At 32.6% G+C, this 24135-nt stretch overlaps 1 protein-coding gene across 1 annotated transcript in view; it reads left to right on the top strand.

Moving 5' to 3' along the window:
• Positions 1 to 24135, top strand: part of Robo2 (roundabout guidance receptor 2) — a 510793-nt gene that overhangs the window by 437631 nt on the left and 49027 nt on the right. The window contains exons 17-21 of the mRNA XM_077795545.1: positions 7109 to 7291; positions 15279 to 15321; positions 16768 to 16895; positions 22189 to 22470; positions 22873 to 22998. Of these exons, the coding sequence (XP_077651671.1) occupies positions 7109 to 7291; positions 15279 to 15321; positions 16768 to 16895; positions 22189 to 22470; positions 22873 to 22998 (762 nt within the window). The remainder of the gene's footprint in view (positions 1 to 7108; positions 7292 to 15278; positions 15322 to 16767; positions 16896 to 22188; positions 22471 to 22872; positions 22999 to 24135) is intronic.

The raw sequence follows: 24135 nt of genomic DNA, 5'->3' as shown, positions 1-24135 counted from the left end.
AATTTAATTTTTTAAATATAGAGTAATTTTATGGACCAACACTTAATCTTGTATGTACTTGTATTTCATAAATGTAAAGTAAACTTGGTAGTGTTTTACAAGTCTAATATTAATGACTTTCTTTCTTTTTTTTCTTTGAAATACAAATAAAGGGTCTGGAAATCTATTATAATTATGGGTTTATGCATTATTTTTCTGCCTATAATTTTGTTTCATGTCTTTGTTCATTTGTTTAAATGATCACATTTTAAGAATGTTAGCTTCTAAGTGAACTTATACTTTAGCATTATGAGATTTCCCTCTTCAGTCCTAGCCCCCAAACTTGCTTTGTCTGATACTAATATAGCCATATTTATGTAGGCAGTGTAGTCTCTTTCAAGTATTTGCAAGATTTGTCTATTTTCCAGTCATTTTTGTTAACCTCTCTTTCATTGCATGTAATGTGCACTTCCGTTATTTAATTTACATACTAACAGGTCTCATTATTTATATATTCTGATTATTTTTGCCTATTAATCATGGTGTTCAGATTATCCTTGGTGTATTTATTGACACGTTGGAATTTAAAATTATCAACTTGCTATGGGTTATCTGTGTTACTTTCTGCATTCTTTGTACAAACTTAGGAACTTTCAGTTTTATATTTTATCTCCACTAATGGATTTTTAAATATGTTTCTATATTTGTTTTTTGTTGTTGTTATTGTTGTTTTTAGTGCTGATCAAACCCAGGGCCTTTATGCATGCAAGGCAAGCACTCTACCAACTGAGCTATAGCCTCAGCCCCTTCTATATTTGTAATGGTTTCTCTAAGATTTCCTACAAGAATCTGAAGTAAAATTTCATTTCTTTCTCTCATCCTATTTAATTAGCCATACCATTTATTTCTAAATTTGTAATAATTATCAGTGTGTAAATTATAGTGCATGATTGTTTTTTTTTCTGTAAGGACACAACCATCTTTCAAATAAATTTAAAATAAGAAAAAAAAATTTTTGGTTACTCCTATGCACCTGATACTCTGCTCCATAAATTGAATCCCTGAGCTTTCCCAGTGCCTCCTTGTCGTCAGTTCATGAATGATCTCAGTCATGTTTGGGTGACCTATACTGCATCACATGTTCAAAACTGTCTCCATTTGGAAATCTGTGAAATAGTAAAGATCCCCTGTTTCATTCCTGTATCTCAGAGATCACAATAACATTCTTTTTCTTATGTATTTAATCTGGTCTTGTTTGTGATGTTTGCACATGTCCCATGCCTGCTATTTCTTCCTGGGTAGAGGTAAAATTATCCAAGGAGATATTAACTTAATATATTATATTTTTCTGATATCCAATTTCTATTTCCTTTCTTTTTTATTTTTCATTTCCCTCTGATATTTTCTATAGATTCATTCATTATGACTTTATTAACATTTTAAATCTATAACCACATTATAACAACAGCTTTAAAACCCATTTCTCCTGATTTCAATGTCTGTGTTGTATCAAGGTATATTTTTATTGAGTATATTTTCTAGTTTTTTACCTTGGGGTATATTTTTCTAGTTTGTTGTTATTGTTTGCTTATTTTTGCATGTCTGGTAATATTTATTCTATACTGATTATTGCTGATGACATTATAAAAATTGTATTATCTGTTAAAGTATGTTAAGTTTGTTCTAGAATACAGTCTAGGTAAATACCTAGAATTTTTCCTTTTTTTTATTATGTCACTATGGGATTATTTATGTGTTCTCTTTATTCTTAGAGCAAAATCTTGGTTTGATATTTACTTTGAAGGCATGGCCCTCCTAGGATTTCAATGAAAATTGTAATATATTTATCGGATCTCCCTAACTTGATGAAATTTAAACTTCAATCATTAAGTTATTTTTAATAGCTCTCAGATGAAACCTCTCTTCAGTCTTTCATCTTTCTAGTTTTTGATTTTCATGAGATCCTTGCAATCTTATTCCTACATGCATAATTCAGGATTCACCCTAAGATTTAGAGATTTGGGAATTCACTCTCCACTGCTTTCTTTTGCTCATAGTTTTCCCCTTAATTTTCAGTAAGTATTGCAGTCCTGAACTCTATCTTCTGGCTCATCATACCCTTAAGAATGTGACTTTTGAGACTAGGCTCTGGCTTTCCTATATTGCATGAGCTAAGTATATCTCTAAGGTGGAGGGGGCTTATCAATACATATTTCCTCTAATAGAGCTTTTTTTTATCTCAAGAGTCAAATCTCTTTCAATTAGCTCTGTTCTTATTGCTTGGCAGGGCCATTAATTTTTTTAAAAAGCATTTAAAATATTTTTCCCAGAATTTATATATTTTCAAATATCTGTCATGCATTTGTATAAGCCAGTAAGCTTTTAGATTCCATGACCAAAATACCTGACAGGAACAACTTTGAGGAGGGAAAGTTTATTTTGGGTTCATGGTGTCAGAGATTTAGTTCATGGTTGTCCAACTGCATTGCTCTGGGCCTGAAGTGAGGCAGATAATTACGGCAGAAGGGCCTACTAGAGGAAAAGTTTCATCTCATGGGGCAGGAAGGAAGCAGAGAGAGAAAGAGAGGAGAAAAAAGCATGGACAGATATAGTCCAGGCCACGCCCACAGTGTCCTATTTCCTCCAGCCCTGCCCCACCTGCCTACAGTTAACACAGTAGTCTGTTCAATTTATTAATCTATCAAGTGCATTAATCCACTGATGAGGGTACAGCTTGCATAATCTAATCATTTCACCTTCTGAGCACTCTTGCATTGCCTGACACATGAGATCTTTGGGGGAAATTTTAAGATCCAAACCATAACACCAATCCCATTATTCTCTGTTTATTTTTTTTTTTGAAGTAGCATATAGAGGCTATATTGCTAGTGACTAGATGATTATTTCTACTGAAAAGTATTTAATATGTATATATTTAAACTCAGTCATAATGTTAAAACATTTAGATTATCTGAGTTTTCTCTGTTTTATATATTAATAACATTGAAGAGAGAAAGTTAAAGTATTACCTTTTCTTTAAATTGCCTTCCCTTTCTTAATTAGTTGTACAAACTGAATTAATTTCTTAACCGGAGGGAAACCTACAATCTTACCCTTCTGAGATTTTCTAAGATAAATTGGAATAAGAAAGAAATACAGGTATACCCAAAAGGATTTAACTGATACATAGATACATATATAATAATATATATGTATATAATAATATATATGTATATAATAATATATAATATATATACACACATATACAGACATATTTATTTCTCTTACAGTATTTAGAAGTATGCCATTAATTGTTTCCCTAAAAACTATATATGAAGCATTTTTAAATGCAATAGTTCAATGTGAGTGCCCCTAGATAAGTAAGAAACTTATTTTTTGTGTCTCCCTACTATATATATAGTTTTATAGTAACATAAATTAATAAAGTCAAGTTATGTATGTGTATATATGTATATATAATGGATTTATTAAATATAATTATTATAACTTGAAGATAAGTAAGATTACCAAATAACTATATTTGCATTTCATGTTTTATTTTTATATACTTTAGAAATAAGTATATTTCTTAAGGAAGGGCATTTTTATCTTTTCCTAGTGACTATTTGATTCCCAATATATTGGAGAGCTATGACTTTTGGAGGCAAAGAAAAAATAACAAATATAAGATATAACCAATCCCTTGTCATGACAATCAAAGTTATATACTGAACAGTTTTATAGTAACATAAACTAATAAAGTGAATTTAGATTATTTTAAATCAAAAAGTTTTCATTAGCTTTTCAATCATTTATAAGAGATAGAGTCTCCAAATGAATAATGAGTATTTTAAAAAAATTTTTAGAGTACCATAGAAAGATTCAAATTTTCCTATGAAATTAAAAATATCTAGTAAATTATTTTACTATCTTCTCTTCAGATAATTAGAATATGTTGTGACTGAGGGGTAATGATAGAAGGTAGAATTATAGTAATTGAGTAGATGCATGTGCACACACACATACATACACAAGCAGAGTTCAGCCCCCAAAAGTCTATTTGTCTGAAGAGATTTATTTCTTTTTAATATCTACTGTTGTAGTGAGAAACCTCCTAATTGTTTCTTTAATTATCACTCCATATCTACCTTCACATCTTGTCTGATAACATTATCTACACAACTGTTATTCCTAGTTGAATAGTGATGGCTAATCTCCTTTCTGTTTCAATTTATGCTCTCCTTATTGCTAATTCAGTACTGGAAACAGCATTGAAGTGACTCAAGCTCTCTCTCATTTCCCCTTTGCTTTAATTAAATTGCATATTGTCATTTGATGTAATTTCTAGTTCCTCATTTTACATTTGTCCTATGCCAGACCAAATGTACTGTTTTATCTCTTCCCTCTCAGTTTTCTTCATTTCAAAAGATTCCATAAGGAGACCATTAATTAAAATATTGAAAAATATAATATATGACCTAATGTAAGCTTAAAATCAGTGTTATTCTTTTTTCTACAGTTTTCCATGGGAAAGTGACTTTTATATGAAAGTGTCCATAAGCCCATATCATTCGTAAAACTTACAGGCGCAAAAATGCAACACCATTTGTTCACATATATAACTATCAAGCAATATTTCATGTAAAAATTTTACATTGATTTACAGTTTTCGGGAGTCTTGATTAGTAATATATCTATTGTCTCTCTAATCATTTGGCCTTTTCACGCTTACATTACATAGTTGGTAATAATATGTGGAACAGCTGCAAACTTTCACAGTAATAGGTACAATCGAATCTGATGTGTCTAATTAATTTTTAGTCCAACAAATTAGTTTTGTTCTTCATTACTCTCCAATGGGAGGGAGACATTATATTTCATTATATTTTTTTGTCTGCAGGAACAATGGAGCATTAAAGGTCACACACATCCTTGTCTGTGCTCTAATTAGTCCAACTGATAACATTATTTCAAAAATGCAAGGAACATTAAAAAATAGTAACACACCTTGGCAAAATAAGTATTGTACCATACTAAATAATATTCTATTGACTCTTTATAAAAATGAAGGGAAATTTTTCTTTTCTCTTTGCACTAGAAGGTATTTATTTTCTTTTAGGTAACTGTTAATAGTTAAGAAAATCAGCAAATCTAGTACTGAAAATGCAAACTATTTTAAGTAAAGTTTTGGTTGTGTTTATATGTATGATTATGGGTAAACTTATTGGAGGAAAAAGTAGACTTACTACCTAAGTGAGTCTGGTTTTAAAACTGGAAATTAATACAAAATAACTTTTGAGAATGAAATATAAGTATATATAAGGAAATATAAGCAGCTTAACAATAAGCCTTCATTTTGATTGTATTCACAAAATAAAAGGTCTTTATACCCTTACTTATAGTCTAGTGTAAGACAGGTCATCAGAATGAAAAACAGGGTTTCAGGGTCCCATATAGTGTTCCAGGAACCTTGTATCCAAACTTAGCCCTATTATCTCTTAGAGATTCAGCATCCTCCAATAGACCCTTTGTCTCTGTCTAACATGTAAGGAAACATAAAGAGTTTCAAGTATTGTTACACAAAGTAATGGGTTAGGGCCCAAGGTGTTGTGCATCATTTGTGCCTACACACTATTACTTATCATTAAGTCACTTTGTTGTACTCAACTCCATGTGAGTCTGGGAGATGTAAGTTAATTTTCTGCTCCAGGAGAAAGGGGGAAGAGTGTGGTAAACTAGTCATTCACAGTTTGACTTATATTTCATTCCCCAAAGTTATTTGTATTAAAAGTAGTAAATCTACTTTTTCAAATCTAGATAATTCATGATGCCATGAATTTAACAGAAATGCTGTTAAAGTAAAACTCTTACCATTATGTGAGTCATAATTTTCAGTGAAAAAGATACTGTGCATCTATTAACCTCTTTATATGTATCATCTCCTTGAATCTTCCCCAAATGAATGAAGTAGACAATGTTGTTGCCGACTAACTCAAACAGGGACTTAAGATTAGTTATCTTACATAAGTTCATTGCTTACCTAGCTAGTTAAGTGACAGAGATGGTACTCCAATCCAGGGCTTCAAGGACCATCCTCTTTATAATAGTTACATTGCCATAAGGTAATGACAGTCCTACACATACTTTTCATGTAATACACTGAAATGTGCCATATATTTTGCTTGTAATTCAATTTTTGAAGGTCTTTGATTAGACACTCACTAGATATGATATTTACTTTACAAATCACTTAATTCCCAAGGTCTGAATTTCTTTATTTATTAAATAAGTATCTGAATGTTCACTCTCTAATGATGTTTTGATTCCATGAGTTTAAAACTTATTAAAAAATATAGATTGAAATTTTTTAAATTTTTTTGAGAGATCTAAATTTTCAAAACATGACCACATCCAGAATAATCTTTGTCTAGATTTACACGTATGTTTTAGTTATGAAGATCTTAAAATCATTTTAAAGTTGTTTCTCATATTTGATATCTAATCATATTGTTAAATTAGTCAAATACATGAGATTTACCTTTTCATTAGGTTTTAATTATACATGCTGATCTCTACAAAAAGACATTTTTATGACTATAATGATTTTGTATAGCAGTTTTTCTTTGAGAAAGTTAAAGCATAGTTGTACCAAAGGAAAGGGTAACATGAAATTATATAGTTTTGTGTACCAGGAACATTTGAATATAAACAGATCCATGGCCAAAAATCAATTGGTACATACCTGTGTTAAATGCTGTAGTTGCTTCCTTTTCTGAGAACTATTTTTAAAAATATTTTGCTTAACTCAAGAAAAATTACTATTGTTTAAATTCCCAGTACTTGTGTGAGTCCTTATTTATAAGGATATAGATCAAGAAATGGTTCAGAATTTTAGCAAACCAAAACAAACAAAAAAAAGAGAGCAATATTCTTAGTCATGCTTTTAAGAACATGCCTCAATTCTTCTTTTTAAACATGCAACATATGTATGTTGATGATTGTCACAATTACAGGACAGAACAAATACTATTTGAGCTTACAGGGATTTTCTGTGCCTTTGATGCGCCCCATATGTATTCTGCATTTATTTTTGTCTTCATATTTACTAACACTATTGTTTCTTCTATAGGAGGAAGGAATGAAGTTGTCATTACTGAAAACAATAACAGCATAACTGAACAAATCACTGATGTTGTGAAGCAACCGGCTTTTATAGCTGGTATTGGTGGTGCCTGCTGGGTAATTTTGATGGGCTTTAGCATCTGGTTGTATTGGCGAAGAAAGAAGAGAAAGGGCCTCAGTAATTATGCTGGTAAGAGACTATTTACAGTTAAGAAAACCTCTTATCTTTAGGAATGTAATGAAAGGAAAGAAAAAAAAAAGTATATGAAAGAACAAATGAATGATTTGGGCATGTTTTTAAATCCTGCTCTGTAAAATGTGATGATAAACAACCTACTTTCACATACTACTCTTGACCATATCACTTTATGACTTTAGGCAATCTTTTTGCTTGTATCTCCAGTGAAGCGTAATGAGAGTGCACAGTGATAAAATGTTCAGCTGCTTTTCTCAACTAGTTCTTCAAAACCACACGCAAATACTTTGAACACTATGAAGCCATTCTTTGAAAAATCTGTTTAGGCAACAGCATTACTAAAACACAAAAGGAAAATAAAGGAGAGATTTGGAATCTAGCTTGTAGTATGTCAGGATGCAGATTGCAATAGGAAATGTCCCAGAAGGAAAATACAAACAAGCAAAAATCTCACCAATATTAATAAAACTGATGAGGCATGAATGGAGTGATTTACTCTTCACTTAAATGGGGTGGTCTATTTCAGTGGGAACTGCAGCCTTTTAGAAGGAAAAAAAATAGGAGAGAGGAGCAAAAGGAAAAGGGAAAGAAGCAGATCAGCAGACCAAAATAAAACAAAAAAACCTTGGATGTTCTATTTTTTTTAAATAAATTGGTTTTGAATCCTAGACAGAGTTTCAAGGACATTAGATATTGTGATCTTCAAATTATCTCCAAAGGAGGGAGGGATAGAGCAGGTGAGAGAGAGAAAGAGATAAAATCGTAAAGTGGGTAAATGAGAGAAGATATTCAATGCTGAAGTTATGTTCAATTACATTTTGATCATAATTTACATTAAATATTATCTCTAACAGCAACAATTCATCCGAAACTGACAATATTTCATACTTACTAGAATTTGTAAGCGGACCTGTTTAAAATAATATCATCCTACAGACATTTAAACAGTTTCTGAGACATTATATTCAGTCTTCCATTTTTAATAATCAGCAAAGGCTCTGTCAAAATAAATTATTATTAAGACATTTGTTTTTTAACAAAACATTAAAAATAGAAGATTTAATATAATCAAATACAATATGTACATAGTGAAAAATGTATGACATACCACCCATTCAGTTGTATTGCATGTTATTTGACAGCATTAAACATGATAATCTAGTTGTGACATTGTGACTTATCTCTGCATCTTGTGAAGGTTAAATTTATTAGTTATTGGTCAAAATAAATTCCAGGAGTAGAGAAAGGAGTATGGCATATCCATTGAGCCGAGGTTTCCGTGTGGTTGACATTCTACCATTCTCAGTTCTCAGTGGTTCTTGGCTGCCCAATTCCTTATGTTCTATCATCCAAGTATTAAACCACTGCACCAATTAGAGATTCTTCCCAGAGAGGTGTGCTCAGAACTAACTGCTGAGTATAGAGTCTTGAATATTAAAAAAACTTTCATATACTTTCTTGTTTTGCATTATAGCCCTTTGCCTTCACCCATGAATGTATTGTCTATCAGCCCTTTCTTTAATCAGTCATTATGTAATATTTTATCTCTGTGAGACACACATATAAAAATTTTAAAAAACTGCTCCTCACATATAAATGATTTAAAAAAACTTAAGGAAGAATTGATTTAATTCAAGGACAATTATGTGTTTATCCCTTCACTTGACTTTAAAGATAATAAAAGATGAATTATGCAAGTCACTTCAGTGCAGAGTTCTAATATATCCATATTTGGAATGATGCATTTTTAAACTTCATATTTCTTTATTCATTCACGACTTACAAATGAAATATCTCTCATAGTTGGTAGGTTTGCACTTTTAGTACAATCACGTTAAGCTGACTTTCTTCTTTTTCTACTACTTCTTTTTTTTTTAACAGCCATTCTTTGCAAAACCTATGCACTTAATTTGAAAATATCTGTTGGTCTTTGAGCTTGACAAGAATAGTACATTTCCCATTATCATTTCTCATTGTGATTGATATCCATCTGCTTGTAGAAAACTGCTAACTCGGAATGTGCTATGCCCTTCAAATATTTTGGAAGAAGGCCAAGCCAGAGAAAAGCCTTTCAAAACTTTTATACTTAATTGATAGATGGCTTACTCTCAGAATGGATTTCCCTTCAGCTAGTAATTTGCCTTCTAGCAACTGCTGCTCCAGATGAGAAGCAAATGAAAATTTGCCAAACCACAGATACCTAGCATTACATGTCTGATTTGTGATATTTTCTACATATTTTCCTCCAAAAATAACCTGTCTTCCACCTTTTTAAGTTTTCACATTCTTGTCCTTTTATAACTTAAAGAACAAGGGATTTTGAATGAGTAATGGGATATATATTTATCTTTTGTTTCTATTTTTGACATTTCATGTGTGAGCTAATAATCATACATGAAAGAGCAGAGAGATTTCATAAGGGCTTTTTACCTCGAAGGTCTTATAAAAATTATTTTAAAAATTCTTGTGTTGGGCTTGTTTATATTTTGGTTTTCATACATATTTCTTAGTCTTACAATTTTATAGTATAAAAACTGAGGAAGGTAATCAGAAGGAAGGAAAGGAAAGGGATATCATAAAAATAGAGAAGAGACCCAGAAGACTAGAACAAGGGAATATGGAGAAAGGAGAGAGGTAAAGAAGATTGGTATGAGGGAATGGAGCAGACCAAATTGTGAGTTGTGCATGTATAAATATATCACAATGAATTCCATTATTATGTAAAACTATAATATACCAATATAAAAGTGAAAACTAAACCAAATAGAATCCAAGCAATGTGATTTGATTTGTAAAACGTAGTCTGAAGTGTATATGTATTTTTTCACTACCTGGTAATGTGTATGTAGTCTCAAATCTATATCTACAGTCTCTAATTGTTGATTTATGATAAAGCACCTTTTCTTGTACAATCAGGTTCCACTTTGAGTCAATATTTAAATTACTTTATAGCACATTTATTTCAAATTTCAATTGTGGTCATAATTAAATAGTTGGTGGAATTTTCCTACATTAGAAAACATATTTTTAATGTAACTGGATTGACTATAAAAAAACAGGCTAAATTTGTTTTCAAACCTCCCTTTTCCTACTTCTTCATTTCTGTTTATCCACTAGAGGAAGGAAAAAGAATTTGTGTAAGTGCAGAATTGCTTTGCAAGGTGTGATCCAAACTCTGGTTAGGATGCCTTAGCTAACTCTATGTAGGCCAAACATTACCCATTGACTCATACTGTAGCTCCTCTGGAACTTGCCATTATTGCAGAAAATTATACTTGAAGACTTAGAAAAGAAACAACAACAACAACAACAACAGAAAACTGCTCCTCACTGTTAATACTTTCTTTTAGGTGTCAGAGGGTATAACAGATGTATCAGAGAACAGTAATGGATTAAATTTTAGATTAAATATCAAGAATTGAATGTATATCTATATATTCATATCATCTGGGAGGAAAATCTGGCCTAAACATGTTTTGCCTCTTCACATAGGAGAAAGTAGAGGATCCTTTGAGACAATGTTACACATCAACTTATAATTTTATATATGCATATTAATCACTTACTTAAACTCTTCAGATATAAACACACATCTGAGGTTTTGACCCATAGCAATAAGGACAGCTGAAAGAACTAAAAGCATCTCTGTGTATCATATCCTAAGTGAAATAATATTATACTTCTATAAGCAACATGAAGCGCTATCTACCTTAATTTTTGCTGAGCACTAACAATCTCCATATCTCTGCCAATGGGGGTCCTGTTTGCTGAACATATTCAGTCCTTAAACTATTATAAACAATAAAAAAATGTAGAGATTTAGATAGAAAATATTAGGTGGTTTTGAATTCGAAGTAAATATTTGATAATATCTGTAATAGTTTTTGTGAATAGAAAAAAGAACAATGTAAGTTGGGGAAAAAAATCTATACAGCTTTGATAAGGTTCATATAAATATATCAGTATAAATGTATATAACTGTATTATAATCTGTATGATAAATGCACAGTACTTTTCAAACTTCTGCTATCCATTTTTTCTATTTGTGATTATTGAAATCATCAAATTTAATGAAAGCAAATGTATTTTTCTGGAAGTATAAAGGGTACATTATGTTTTGTGAATATTCTCTCTGAGGATAACATTTTATGAAACTCAGTAAATATAAACAATTCGTGAGTGAGCAAATTTGAAAATGCTAAACACATCACACATAGGTTTTATGACTGGTGGTGAAATAAGTTACTTGACAGTACTATCCAAAAGCAACTAAAAGATTTGATGGAATTTTTATACTCTGATTATCTGGGGTGAGTTAATGCTTCTTAAAAAGGATTAATATGCTTTCATATTTGCCAAATAAGCATATCAGGAAAGAGAATGAGAATTGGCTGCAACAATGAAGTTTCCATTTGGAGTAGGAAAATGTGACCTACTAGAGATAGGCATTCTGAAAGCTTCATTACCTCAAAATGCCAATTTACCACATAGTTACATTTTCCTCCCAGTTCTGGCAGACATGTAGTATTAATCCTGTCAGATAGTAGTAGACTTACTTTGTATATGTTATAGCTTTGAAAAATCCCACTGGTATGTGGGAGAAATTTCTGGAAGCATTATTAGTATTCAGTTCAATTTTGGTCAAAGCTTCTATATGTTATGCCTTGTAAGCTTTTAATTTGAGATTCCACACAGACTTCTAATTAAGAGCTTGTAATAATTAAGTTATTCCAAATTTATTTCTGATGAGCACAAAGTTACTGCACTGTGATTTCAAAATTATAAAAAATATAACAAGAAAAAGATTCTTCACCATCGATCTATCACCCCCTCATTCCCACTCCTTCAAGTGAAACTTTTCTTATGAATGAGGACTACCTCAAAATAGCTTTCAGTATCCAATGGCATTTATTTTTATGTTACACACGCCCGCTCACACACACACAAGCACTCACACACACACACACACACACACACACACACACACACACACACTTGCACGTTTATATATACACAAACATTCATCAAAATGCCATTTCCATTTTAGAAGTTTTATTTGTTCATTCTAATTTGTAGTCTCTTTTGATGGCCTAATAGACTAAGTTACTCTTGTCCTACTTTTCAAAATGAAATTAATGTAAATATTTTGGAGCAAAGCATTAAAAAAAAGAAGTGTGAAAAGATGTCCCCTTTCCTCCCTCACTTTTAAAACACAGTTAACCAATGTTAGTAAGAGAAAATATGTGTGTGTGTTCTCTTCCTCCTCCTATTGTACTTTCCTTCCTCTTCTTTTCCTCATCTGCCTCCTTCTTCTGTGACAGAAAAATGCAAAATGAAAGATTCCTGTGTATACTAAATTGTATGGAGCCCATTTTAAGTTATTCAGGTATTCCCATAATATTCTGTAAAGTTTTGCCTATGTTAGTAGGCATGCAGAGATAGAGACGAATGACATTATAGAATATTTGACAAACTATTAGCAGTCTAGAATCATTTGAGAAACAAATGTTAATGACAACTAGGACACAAATAAAATGGATATGTCCTGAATACTGAATATGAAATTAATTATTTTGCTTCCAAATTTAGCTCTCAACTGGCAGATATGGACCATCCCATGTGGTCTATATTCTAGCACATCTGCAAATTAACCTTAATGAATGATATATTTTGATAGTACTTTGAGTGTTATGTCATACTGCTTTAAACTTCACATTTAATGAAAAATGCCATTGGTTATCTCATAGAGTTAAGGACAACTCAATTTTTGTGACTCTGCTTCAGTTTCTTTTCTCTGCTATACTTTATTCCTATGGCAGTAACAGAAATTTTGGATGATGAAATAAAAGTCATCTAAATTAGGGAGAACTATGTAGCATCTCACAAATCTCTTAAACAGCACATTTTTGAGATGCAGCCTATCAGAACCTGCTTATTCGCATATTTGCAATGATGTTCACAGCATTATCTTAACTCCCTTTTAGCAGAGTAAAACAATCACTTGATATTCCATTAAAATGCCACATAACTGAAAAGTCACATCAGATGGAAAGCTAATTAGCTGTACCACTTTCACATTGTGAAAATGCATTTTTACATGTGTGTGTGTCCTAATCAGGCCTTTGTTGAATACCTCTAGTGCTCAATTTTTTTGCATTAATTGTTTCAGATTAATTCTATTGTGTTCAAAGCAATTAATAAGAGGCACAATGTGATACAGTTGCACTGCTGATTCATGACTCCCAGCCCTGAAGTGACTCTGTAGTGATCAGCATTTTTTCATCATCTCTGCGGACCTGTCTACTGCCAATTCTGGGCAGATGTTAAGGTTATGTCAGGATTGTTTTACAATGCATTTGAGGTGTTACCTGAAAAAATGAAAAGGTTGTGTATTTCAGATCCCAGTTTGAAGGCCCTTATTTATTTTACTGTCTTGAAATCCTGATGGACCCTTGGAATTATGTTCATATTTCCTGGTAGTGTCATGAAAAGTAATGTTACTAGATGACCTTTCATATGGGCCCAGGAAACTGTGCTTGGAAACTTACAAAATTTAAAAAGTTATCATATTTAATAGCTCAAACTTGGAAAGCAGAAAAATTATGGAGAACCATTCAAATGAAAAAGTATCCACCGTTTGTCTATCTTAAGTGGAAATATGCTTGTTTACTTGAAATATGAATTCCTTCATTAAAATTTTAGTTAATTTCACTTTTAGTCACCAAGCAACAACTTTTAATTGACATAATTATTCTGTTCCAAAGATAAGACGTATTGTTTTCACAACTGTGAAAATGGTATTTTTCTTTCATCCCCAGGGATTGATTTAACTGACCCTTGCTTTTATGTTTGTTTTGTTTTGATTTGATTTTAGAATTCCAAGTTTATTGCAATTTTGTAATCTATAAGTTTCTTAACAAATACCTTGTCCATAATTTTCTAGTTAAGTAATTTAGTGGCAAAACTTGGTACAAGCTAGTGTGAAGCTATTTTAGACTTTATAATCATTCATATTCAGTTTTCATTGGACAAATATTACATAAATTTGAGTGCAATTTGCTACTTCAAACATTATAGTATGAAAAGTATACTACCTTTTTCAGGTATGAATCATTTTGAAGTCTAAATACATTTGGCTTCAACAGTTTGGGATAAGGTGATGGCCCTCAACTGATATTTGCATTCTTTGGCTGTTCCTGGAGGTCCACTTGCTCATTGTTAGCTTTGTGGAGTGGAAGACATTGACTGGAGGGAGTGGCTTCATTGACCTTGGTTCTACTAGATACTAGTGGACATTGTTAATAAGTCACACAGTTTTGTAGAAAACTTTAACTTGTGATCATTACATATAATTGGAGTCTATTTAGTATAAATTGGTTAAAATTTTATTTTCATGAATATGTTATTCTCTATTAGTTACAGTTTACATCTACTGTAATTATATCTATTCAATTCATAGTAACTATTAGCATACTTAAAAGGATCTATGATGATAAGCAATGTGTAATAACAGTTACCTGTTTTTTCTTATCTTGTTGGAAGGACATTACCTGTTAAAACACTCCTGTTTCAATTTCTAGTATATATTTTGCTTTATGCCTTCTAATTAAGATAGTTTTATGTTAATATTAGCAGTTTGATTTGATAACTCTTCATTAATGCTGTGAAAATCTTCAAGGACTACTAGGTCCACCACTTGTAACAGTGTTTGATGTCTAAATCCAAATTGCCATTTTTACGTATCCATACTTTTGACTTGAAGAAACTTGAAATATTCTATTAAAGTTGGGGCAAGTGATAACTTTGCCCTGAGCCAAACCACTGCTTTTTACTATCTGCACAATTATGTTAATTATATTTTGTTAAAATTCCCATAGGCTTAGTTCTAAACTGAGGTCCAATATGCAGTTGTTATTAATTGTAATTAATATTGACTACTTATGTGTGTACATGTCTTTCTGTGTTTTTTTTTTTTTTACAGTTACATTTCAAAGAGGAGATGGAGGACTAATGAGCAATGGAAGGTATGTTAAGGAGATTCTTTATTAGTATTTTTAATCAGGACTAGAAAAACTCTGTAGTAAGAAGCTATTATTGTAATAAACGATCACTTATAAGTCTGAGAATTCTAGGAGGAATTAAATGGCTTACTACTAGGTTTAATGATCTATCTGTTGTGCACTTTAGAGGAATCAAGTCCAGATGTTTCATATCTCCCAGATGCCCCTGAAGAAATTAGTAGTAAATATCACAAGGAATGTGTTCATTTGTTAGCAGGATGTTTATTGCATTAATTAGACATTAGCAAATGAAGTTGCTGTTGTTTAAGACTCCTTATTGGCTCACACTAAATTGCTGTGAGTGAACAATTACATATAATCGATCACAAAGTAAATGATTCATGGATGATGAATAGGCTGTAGATTGATAGGACTGGATTCCACAACTTTGGATACTCAATTGAAATTGATAAAAGCTGATAACAAACCCATATATCCTCATCTATTTTCCCTTTGCCAATATGGAGATTGTAATTAGGCTCTGGTAATAACTTCCAATCTCCCATTTAATCAATATTTTAGCAAAAAGAGATTAAGTCTAATGAGAACTAGTGGATGTAGCAAGGAAGCAGTTGAATCTTCTTATTGCAGTTTCCATAGAAACACATGTTCCTCTTAGGTATTATACCAGAAGGGGTCTATCAACAACAACAACAAAAAAGTACAATGATTATAGATGTTCTATTTCTTTGTAAATATGTTAATAACCTGGAAAGGAATCAGAATCCCATTTTAACATTAAAGAAGGGAATTCTTTATTAAATACAATGTGAAGGAAATTTTCCTTGTAGACTATACTCACATGCTGGAGCAGATCACAGGGTGTCTTTTATTGCCTTCAGAAAAACACTTAATAGCCCCCTGATATTTTGCCATTTAAAGAACTTGGAAATGTGCTATTGATGGAACAGTATAAGTACTGTTCATTAATTTCTTTCAAGTTCTTTGCCTCTAAATCAAACATGAAGGCTCACAATAAGGGTGACAGGCTAGAGAGGACAGATTCATGTTGGGACTGCAGTTACTGGGAACAAAATAACCCAAAGTCCTGGAAATGGCTAATACCAAGAAGCCATTCCGAAAGATTGTTCCCTTGAGGTGTCAATTTATCATCAAACCTTGTGTGGGGTTACTACTATTGCCAATTCCCACCAGTTTCAGGGCAGACATCTGATTTCTTGTGGATTTTGACAGGATCTCAGGCAAAGACACTTCTTCCACTGACAGGGTTGATCTATAGATAGCCTTAATGAACTGCCAAAGTTCCTTAATTTTTGAGAGCCTACACATTTCAATTCTAAATTCAATTAAAATCTTCTTAAATTCCTTCACCCTTTTTAGTGCATGAGACAGGCATCAACATCTTTCATTGAGCTCCATAGACTGATTTCCTTTTCATTTCTGTCTTAGCCGTCCAGGTCTTCTAAATGCGGGTGATCCCAGCTATCCATGGCTTGCTGATTCATGGCCAGCCACAAGCTTGCCAGTGAACAACAGCAATAGTGGCCCAAATGAAATTGGGAATTTTGGGCGTGGAGGTAAGTTGTATTTTTAAAAATAAAGTTATTTTTCATTTTGTTTTTTTCTCTGTCTTCATATTCCAGATGTTTTTAAGAGATAGAGGGTATTTCTTCCATAGTTAAAAGAATAAAGCACATATACTAACATTGCTGTATATTTCCTAAATATTTTATTATAAAATTAGTGTGTCTATAATACCTTAAATAATAAAGGAGGTCATTATTAATGTGGAAGTATTCATAATACATTTGGTTTTTAGGAATATCAGTAGAAGGTAACTAAAATCAGGACGTATACTGATAATTAGGGTTTATGCTTTTGGAACAAATATTTCATTTTTCAAAATCTCATTCAACATGTATTTATTGAGTACCTCCTGTGTACCTGGCACTGTGGAAGTCAGAAAGAATATAATATTGGTATAAAAAGTGATCATCCTTACCCCCATAATATTTCATGTGAAGAAGACAGTTAACTAGTTGGGGTGGCATGTTCAGAGAGAACTTTCTATTCTACAATCATTAATTGCTATTCCAAAGCAAAGATAAAACAATGCAAAGTGGCTGACATGCTAATACCTCCAAAATTTCATGCTAAACTCCCCTCCATAGGTTTTTCTAAAGAGACAGAATTGTATCTAATATAAATAATGACTGCTTCCTCCCAAATGAAATTTTTCTTCTGGTGGATAGGTTAGTTTAGATAAAGATGAGAGGAGCAGAGAATTCCCTGATTGGCACAGCAATTATACATAAGTTTTCTCCTGGTACAATACTATGCAGACAGTAAATGGACTTGAACTGCCTTATCAGTACCCTGATAAGAAAGGCTGAAATAAAGGCTGCCCAACTGGAGTAAGAAAATGTTGTAAAAGGAGTGTTATTTAAATCGATATCTGAAAGAGGGACAGGAATTAGCCAAAAATATAAGAAGGTGTGTGGAGATAAATTACTATATTTTAAGGACCAGAAATAAGAGAGACTTTGGGCTGGGGTTGTGGTTCAATGGTAGAGCTTTTGCCTAGCACATGTGAGGCCCTGGGTTCGAACCTCAGCACCACATAAAAATAACAAGATAATAAAGGTATTATTGTTGTCCATCTACGATGAAAAAAATTAAAAGACAAAATGACAGACACTCAACCTATTTAAGAAATGAATAGGAGACTGTGGATGTAGCTTATTGGTAGAAGACTTCTCCAGCATGACCAGGGGCCTACGTTGATTACCCAGCACTGAAAGGGAGGGTAGGTGAGGGGATAAGAAGGAAGGGAAAGATGGAACTTCCTAAAGGTTGAGTTTAACGATGTTAGAAAGCACAAAGGGACAAGAAATAAAAGATGTTCTAAGTCACATTAAGGGTTTAAACTTTGTCCATAGGGTAATCAGAAATTATTGGTGGGTTTTTAAGAGGAGAATGCTGAGATGTAAACACTGTTTTAAATCATTCAGGCTTCTTATGGGTGGAGAATGGAAAAAATAGAAAATCGAAGTGAGGAATTAGGAGATTCTTGTAAAGCAAAGCAAATTTCGATAGACACACTAGAAGATTTCCACACTTGGAGAATTAATTCGGAAGACCCAGGGCTGTGCTAAACTGTTCCAGTTCTACTAAAAGCTGCAGAGGATTTCACATGTATGACTATATAACCATATTCACTTAAGAATAAGGGCTGGGCCTGTGGCTCAGTGGTAGAGTGCTCACCTAGTATGGGTGAGACACAGGATTCAATCCTCAGCACCACATAAAAATCAATAAATAAAAATAAAGGCATTGTGTCCACCTACAACTAAAAAAAAAATTTAAAAAATTTGGAGGAATCATGGATCGTTGCATTTTCTCTTCAAGATGGATTAACAATGTATTTGCATATCAAGTAATACCTCAAATTATGAAGTTACTAAGTATTTCATAAGCCTGATTTCTATGAATATCATTTCAATTAACTCCTTTTCCTTCTTGAAAATAAAATATAAAGATAACCATCCCTATCTCATAGGTGTGTAATTAGAATTAAATGGATGACAATATATAGTTTTCACATAGAGCTTAACTGCATAATCAACTCCCAAAAGGTATCAGATTAAATGAGAGAATACAAAGAAAGCTGTAAGTTTCTTTGACTTCCTGCTTTCTCTCTGTATGCCTTTATTCTCCCCTGGGAAGTTTGTATGTCTGAGTATTCCCCACTAAGGAAAGAGATCATCTTTCCCCTAATATGCAGACTGATTTTTGCCTTAAGGAATTCTGTTCCCAAAGTTTTTATCAGTCAATAATAGCTCCCTATTTTACACTTTGTATAAGAACATCACAAGGTTCTATCTTTGTATCAAGAGATACATGCCTCAGATGGAGAAAACATTTTCTTTTTCTGTTGGCTAGCAAGATGAATTAACATCTAAAATGTCTTAGTCCAATTTAACTGAAGGTAGAATGCAAGGTTTTTCTTCCATTTCTACCTTATTTTTATGGCATAAACATCAAGGCCAAGACAAAGTTTTTCCAGTTTCTACCCACTCTCTCTTCAATTTGATAGTCATTTAAACACTTGTGCCAGAAATACTGTAGGACATTTTTGTATATTTAAATTTACATCTTTTGCATAATTATAAAATACATAAACATATTTACATGTTTAAAGTCAAGAGACTAGAGTTAAGCAAGATAATTTGAGAAGTGGATATAGAATGCACATCTGGTAGATTTTTAATGCCTCTGCTATTTTATTTATACTGCTGTGTAGTCTGAAGTTGGGTTCATAAGTATGATTTTATAACCACATTCACTTAGAAAAATAATCATGGATACTAACATTTTCCCTTTACAAATAGAATACCAATATATGAATGTAATGAAAATCATATTTTGAAAAATGAAAATATTAATTATCTCATAATTTTGCATTTAACCAATGCAAACTATGAGAAATTCATTTAAACATTCCATCAACAAGTGCTTCCTCTCATAACAGTGGGTGAGGAATTATGGTAATGAATGCATATATCCAATAGGCTCCTGTTTTCAAGTAAATTATGATGCCGTGAGGAAGGCAGTCCTTCATACAAATAATTACATTGGGCAAAAATAAAATAAATCCATGAAAATACAAATAAAGCCAAGGTACTCAAAAGCTGCACCACTAATCCAAACTGGAGTCAAGGTTTCTCGAATTCATAGGTTTCCAAAACAAATGTTAACAAGTGCCAGTCAGACAGCATTAAGGATGGGTTGGTGGGGACAGTAAGAAATATTAAATGGATAGTCCTTCCTAATGATAGCAGCACTTATTCAGAGCCAGCTTGTTGAATGGAGGGCTGGTACAGAGTTCCAGAGTATTTGATGTTATAAGATTCTCCTCCACATACAGATATTCATGTGTGATCCTCCAATATTTCAATGTTGGATATAATTTAATTTAGTTTTTGAAAATGTGGGAGTGATCAAATAATATTTGAAGACAATACATGCAGCCCAAAAATCAATATAGAAGCACTTAGGCTGGAAGGCTGACTATAATTTCATCTAGCAGGGAAAGAGAGATACTCTATTTCCAGAGCCATAACTTTAGTGTTTAGTTGTTAGTAATATTATGTAGAATTATATTCTTGGACAACATTGTTCCATTTTTTTTTTATTGTTTGAGCACAGAACCCTTTCAATAACATGTAACTGAAGGGACTCTGGAGAACCCTAAGTTCAAGATATGAGAAACTGAGGTCCATGGAGGAGAAACATTTCTATTCAATTAATATTCAAATATTCAGCAGTGAGAGATAGGTGGAGAGAGCCCAAAAACTTATGCAAAAAAAAAGATCTTTTTTTTGCCAATTTTTGATATATTATTAAATATTCAAGGTTTTGAGAATAAAAAAAATGATACTAATACTTGAGAATGAACAACGCTTCTTAAAATCAGATTCTATAATTATTAATCACAAAAAAGAATGACAGAAAAGCAATTTTCATATTCTGAAATCCAAAAAGTTTCTTGGTTATGCAACCTAGCATAATTTAAAATGTGAATATGTGTAACAATCTCACTGAGATGCCTTTAAAATCTTTATTTCAATAAACATCCACATATTTGTAAAACAGGTTGGTATTCCAGACTTTCAAAACTTCAGAAAGAGTGAAATTGCACACTGTACACAATATATTATAAATTTCTTGTCACTGTTGTTAATGAAGATTTTTTTTTAGTTTTTATAAAATTCCATACTTCTGTAAGAACTTTTATTTCAAGTACTATGGGCATCATCAAATCTAAAAGTTTTAAAGATAGTTGAAATGTCTTATAATGAAGATATCGAGTGGTTTCATGACCTCAAGTCCTATGAAGTGATATTTTCAGAACATACATTATTAAGGACTGCACTATAATTAGATTTATCTTAACTGTACATGATTAATACTAGAGTTAGTGATTTCTCGTTTAGATTCACTTAGTGTCTTTCTTCTGAAAAGGGAAAAGAGCTCAGGAGCGAGGTGGCAGATCTGAATTATAAAGCATCCTGTAAAGATAATTCAGCATACCAAAATGATAAATGGACTGATTGATATTCAGTGTTGTTCCTGAAGTTTAATTTTACTCTTGCTGTATTACAACGTGAAACTGTAATTCTCCACTTCTAAGTGTTGATAGCATAAATTAAACTCACTGATCACTCAGGTTGCTTTTTCTATAGTTAAATCCTGCTATATTATGGAAATGACTTATTCATGAAAATTTTCCTTTGTTATCCAAGAAAAAAAGAACACATTTTCTACCATCAGTTCTCCATTTCTGCAGTTATAAAATCAGATCACATAAATGTCAAGTAAAAACTTCAGAAAAATGGATTTCAAAGTCAGGGTCGTACAATTTTGGAAATTTTTGCAACTATTTAGCAGCCATATTCCATATCTTTGGGGATGAAGTAGAAAGAGCTGTTTTGAGGCATGATTTGTAGATTCCCTCTGTTCATTGCTGCTGTATCTTGCTACCACTTTCCATGATTCTAAAACACAGTGAACAACTGAAAGCATTTTTCAGTAGTGAAATATCCCAAACTTCTCATTCCTGGTTGAAGGAAATGGGGGAAGGGATGTGTTAAGCAGTGAGATGTGAAGGACGAGCAGTAGGCCTGCCTGTCACTGAGGTTGATAGCTTGGCGATGGTTGTATATCATCTACCCTTCATTGGTTCATGAAGCCCATCTCAGCTGAAATGCAAACGTGTGGCATGACACATTTATTTTTCATCTTCAATCCTGATAGTTTTGGGCTTCCTGTGCGTCATTAAATTGTTTCATTTCCCTATGTTCATCACAGATGTGCTGCCACCAGTTCCAGGCCAAGGGGATAAAACAGCAACGATGCTCTCAGATGGAGCCATTTATAGCAGCATTGACTTCACTACCAAAACCACTTACAACAGTTCCAGCCAAATTACACAGGCTACCCCATATGCCACGACACAGATCTTGCATTCCAATAGCATCCATGAATTGGCTGTCGATCTGCCTGATCCACAGTGGAAAAGCTCAATTCAGCAAAAAACAGATCTGATGGGATTTGGTTATTCTCTGCCTGAACAGAACAAAGGTAACAATGGTGAGTCACATTCTTCTGTCCTGAGAAGTTAACTTCATATCATTTGTGCATGAGATAGAAATTAGTATTTGTTGTTCAATTCAGTGATGCATTACCAGGTTTACTACCTAAACTAAAAAAACATACTGGCATGTATTCAGTACCTTGAACAATTCCTACCACCACCGCCACTGCCTCCACCGCCGCCACCACACACCAACACCAATCGGGTTCATCCTTTCAGCTCTTTTTCAGTATAGTGATCAGCAATCCATCTGTACTTCCATTAGGACAGGCTAGACGAAACATTCCTCCACTCTCCCACGACATCCGCTTCTGAGTTGCTAACTGCATGTTCTGCATGGGCTTGTGCTGTGAACTAATCACATGATGCCACTATGACCTCTGCCCTTTAACCCTTAGCCTTACTTTACATCCCTGACTACCGATTGGCTGAGGGATTGTCTAATAGAATGCCACACAACCAGTCACAGGATTTCAGCACCACCAGCTCTCACAACAGCTCAGAAAGGAGTGGCAGTCTCTCAGGTTGGTCTCATCACAGTAAGGAGAAATATTTGTTTGTCACCAGCATATGACCTGTGTTCCCTAACAACTGATGAGGAAATATTGAATCGCAAGCCACTGTCAGGCATTTATCTTTCAAATGACAATAGCAGTTGATCCTGATGAAATTATGCTTTGGTGGGGGTGGGCAATAAAAATCATTGTCATCACTAACTGCACAATAATGTATTGAAAGAAAAATAGTGCCATTTTACTAATTACTATTCCTTAAAGAGCAGATGAGTTCATTCCATCTTGAACCAAATATATGAGTCCAAAGAACTTTATAATAAAAAGATCATTCATGAAAGTTAATTCCAGGCCATTGATATCAAAAGATAAATTCAACTGAAATGAAAATAATCTCGGAGACTTTCATATTGGGATGCCAATGATATAACTTCCTATTTTAGGGCAACCTCTCAAATATTATGTAATAGTTATCTATTCAATGATTACTATACTAAATATGAATGTTAATATGTAAAATTATTTTTACTTGAAAAAATACAATATTTGATAACAATAACTATTTTATGCTGTCACTTTTAATATATATTTGAGAAATATCAACTAAACCAACAAGCGTAAGGAAAAATACATTTTATTGGATAGAAATATATTCCTATCCTAATGAGTTATCCTCCCTTTGTATGTGAGGATATTGTATTAACCACATTGTAAATTCCACCTATTTACATCACATGCCTTTATCTGCCTACTTCTGACTGGTTCCTGACTCCACTTACTTAATGCTTAATTATATGCTAATTGTTTTTATGGAGTTTTTGTTTGGTTTTTTAAAATTACATATTAATAGTAAAGGATTATAGTGTACTATGATACTGTGAAGTCTCCCAGGCATCAAGACTATAAAGAGTTAACTTTTTCTTATCATTAGGGTTACATTTACTAAATTACTTTTCCTCAGGAGATGGAACCTTCTCAGAATGAAAATGTTAATGCTCTCTCTTCCCTCCAAAATGAGTCATTTGCTCTTCTTGCCTATTGGTAGGATTAGGTACATTATAGAATTCAGAAAATTTTAAACATCTGTTATGAATTTAAACTGGCTTAATAATATAAGGGAATGTTTTGAATGACCTTCTATGTCATTTA

The sequence above is a fragment of the Urocitellus parryii genome, chromosome 2 (genome assembly GCF_045843805.1).
Source record: "Urocitellus parryii isolate mUroPar1 chromosome 2, mUroPar1.hap1, whole genome shotgun sequence".
In the NCBI taxonomy this organism is placed as follows: Eukaryota; Metazoa; Chordata; class Mammalia; order Rodentia; family Sciuridae; genus Urocitellus; species Urocitellus parryii.
Note: the sequence above shows the minus strand (reverse complement) of the source record. Positions and strands in the feature narration are given on the sequence as shown.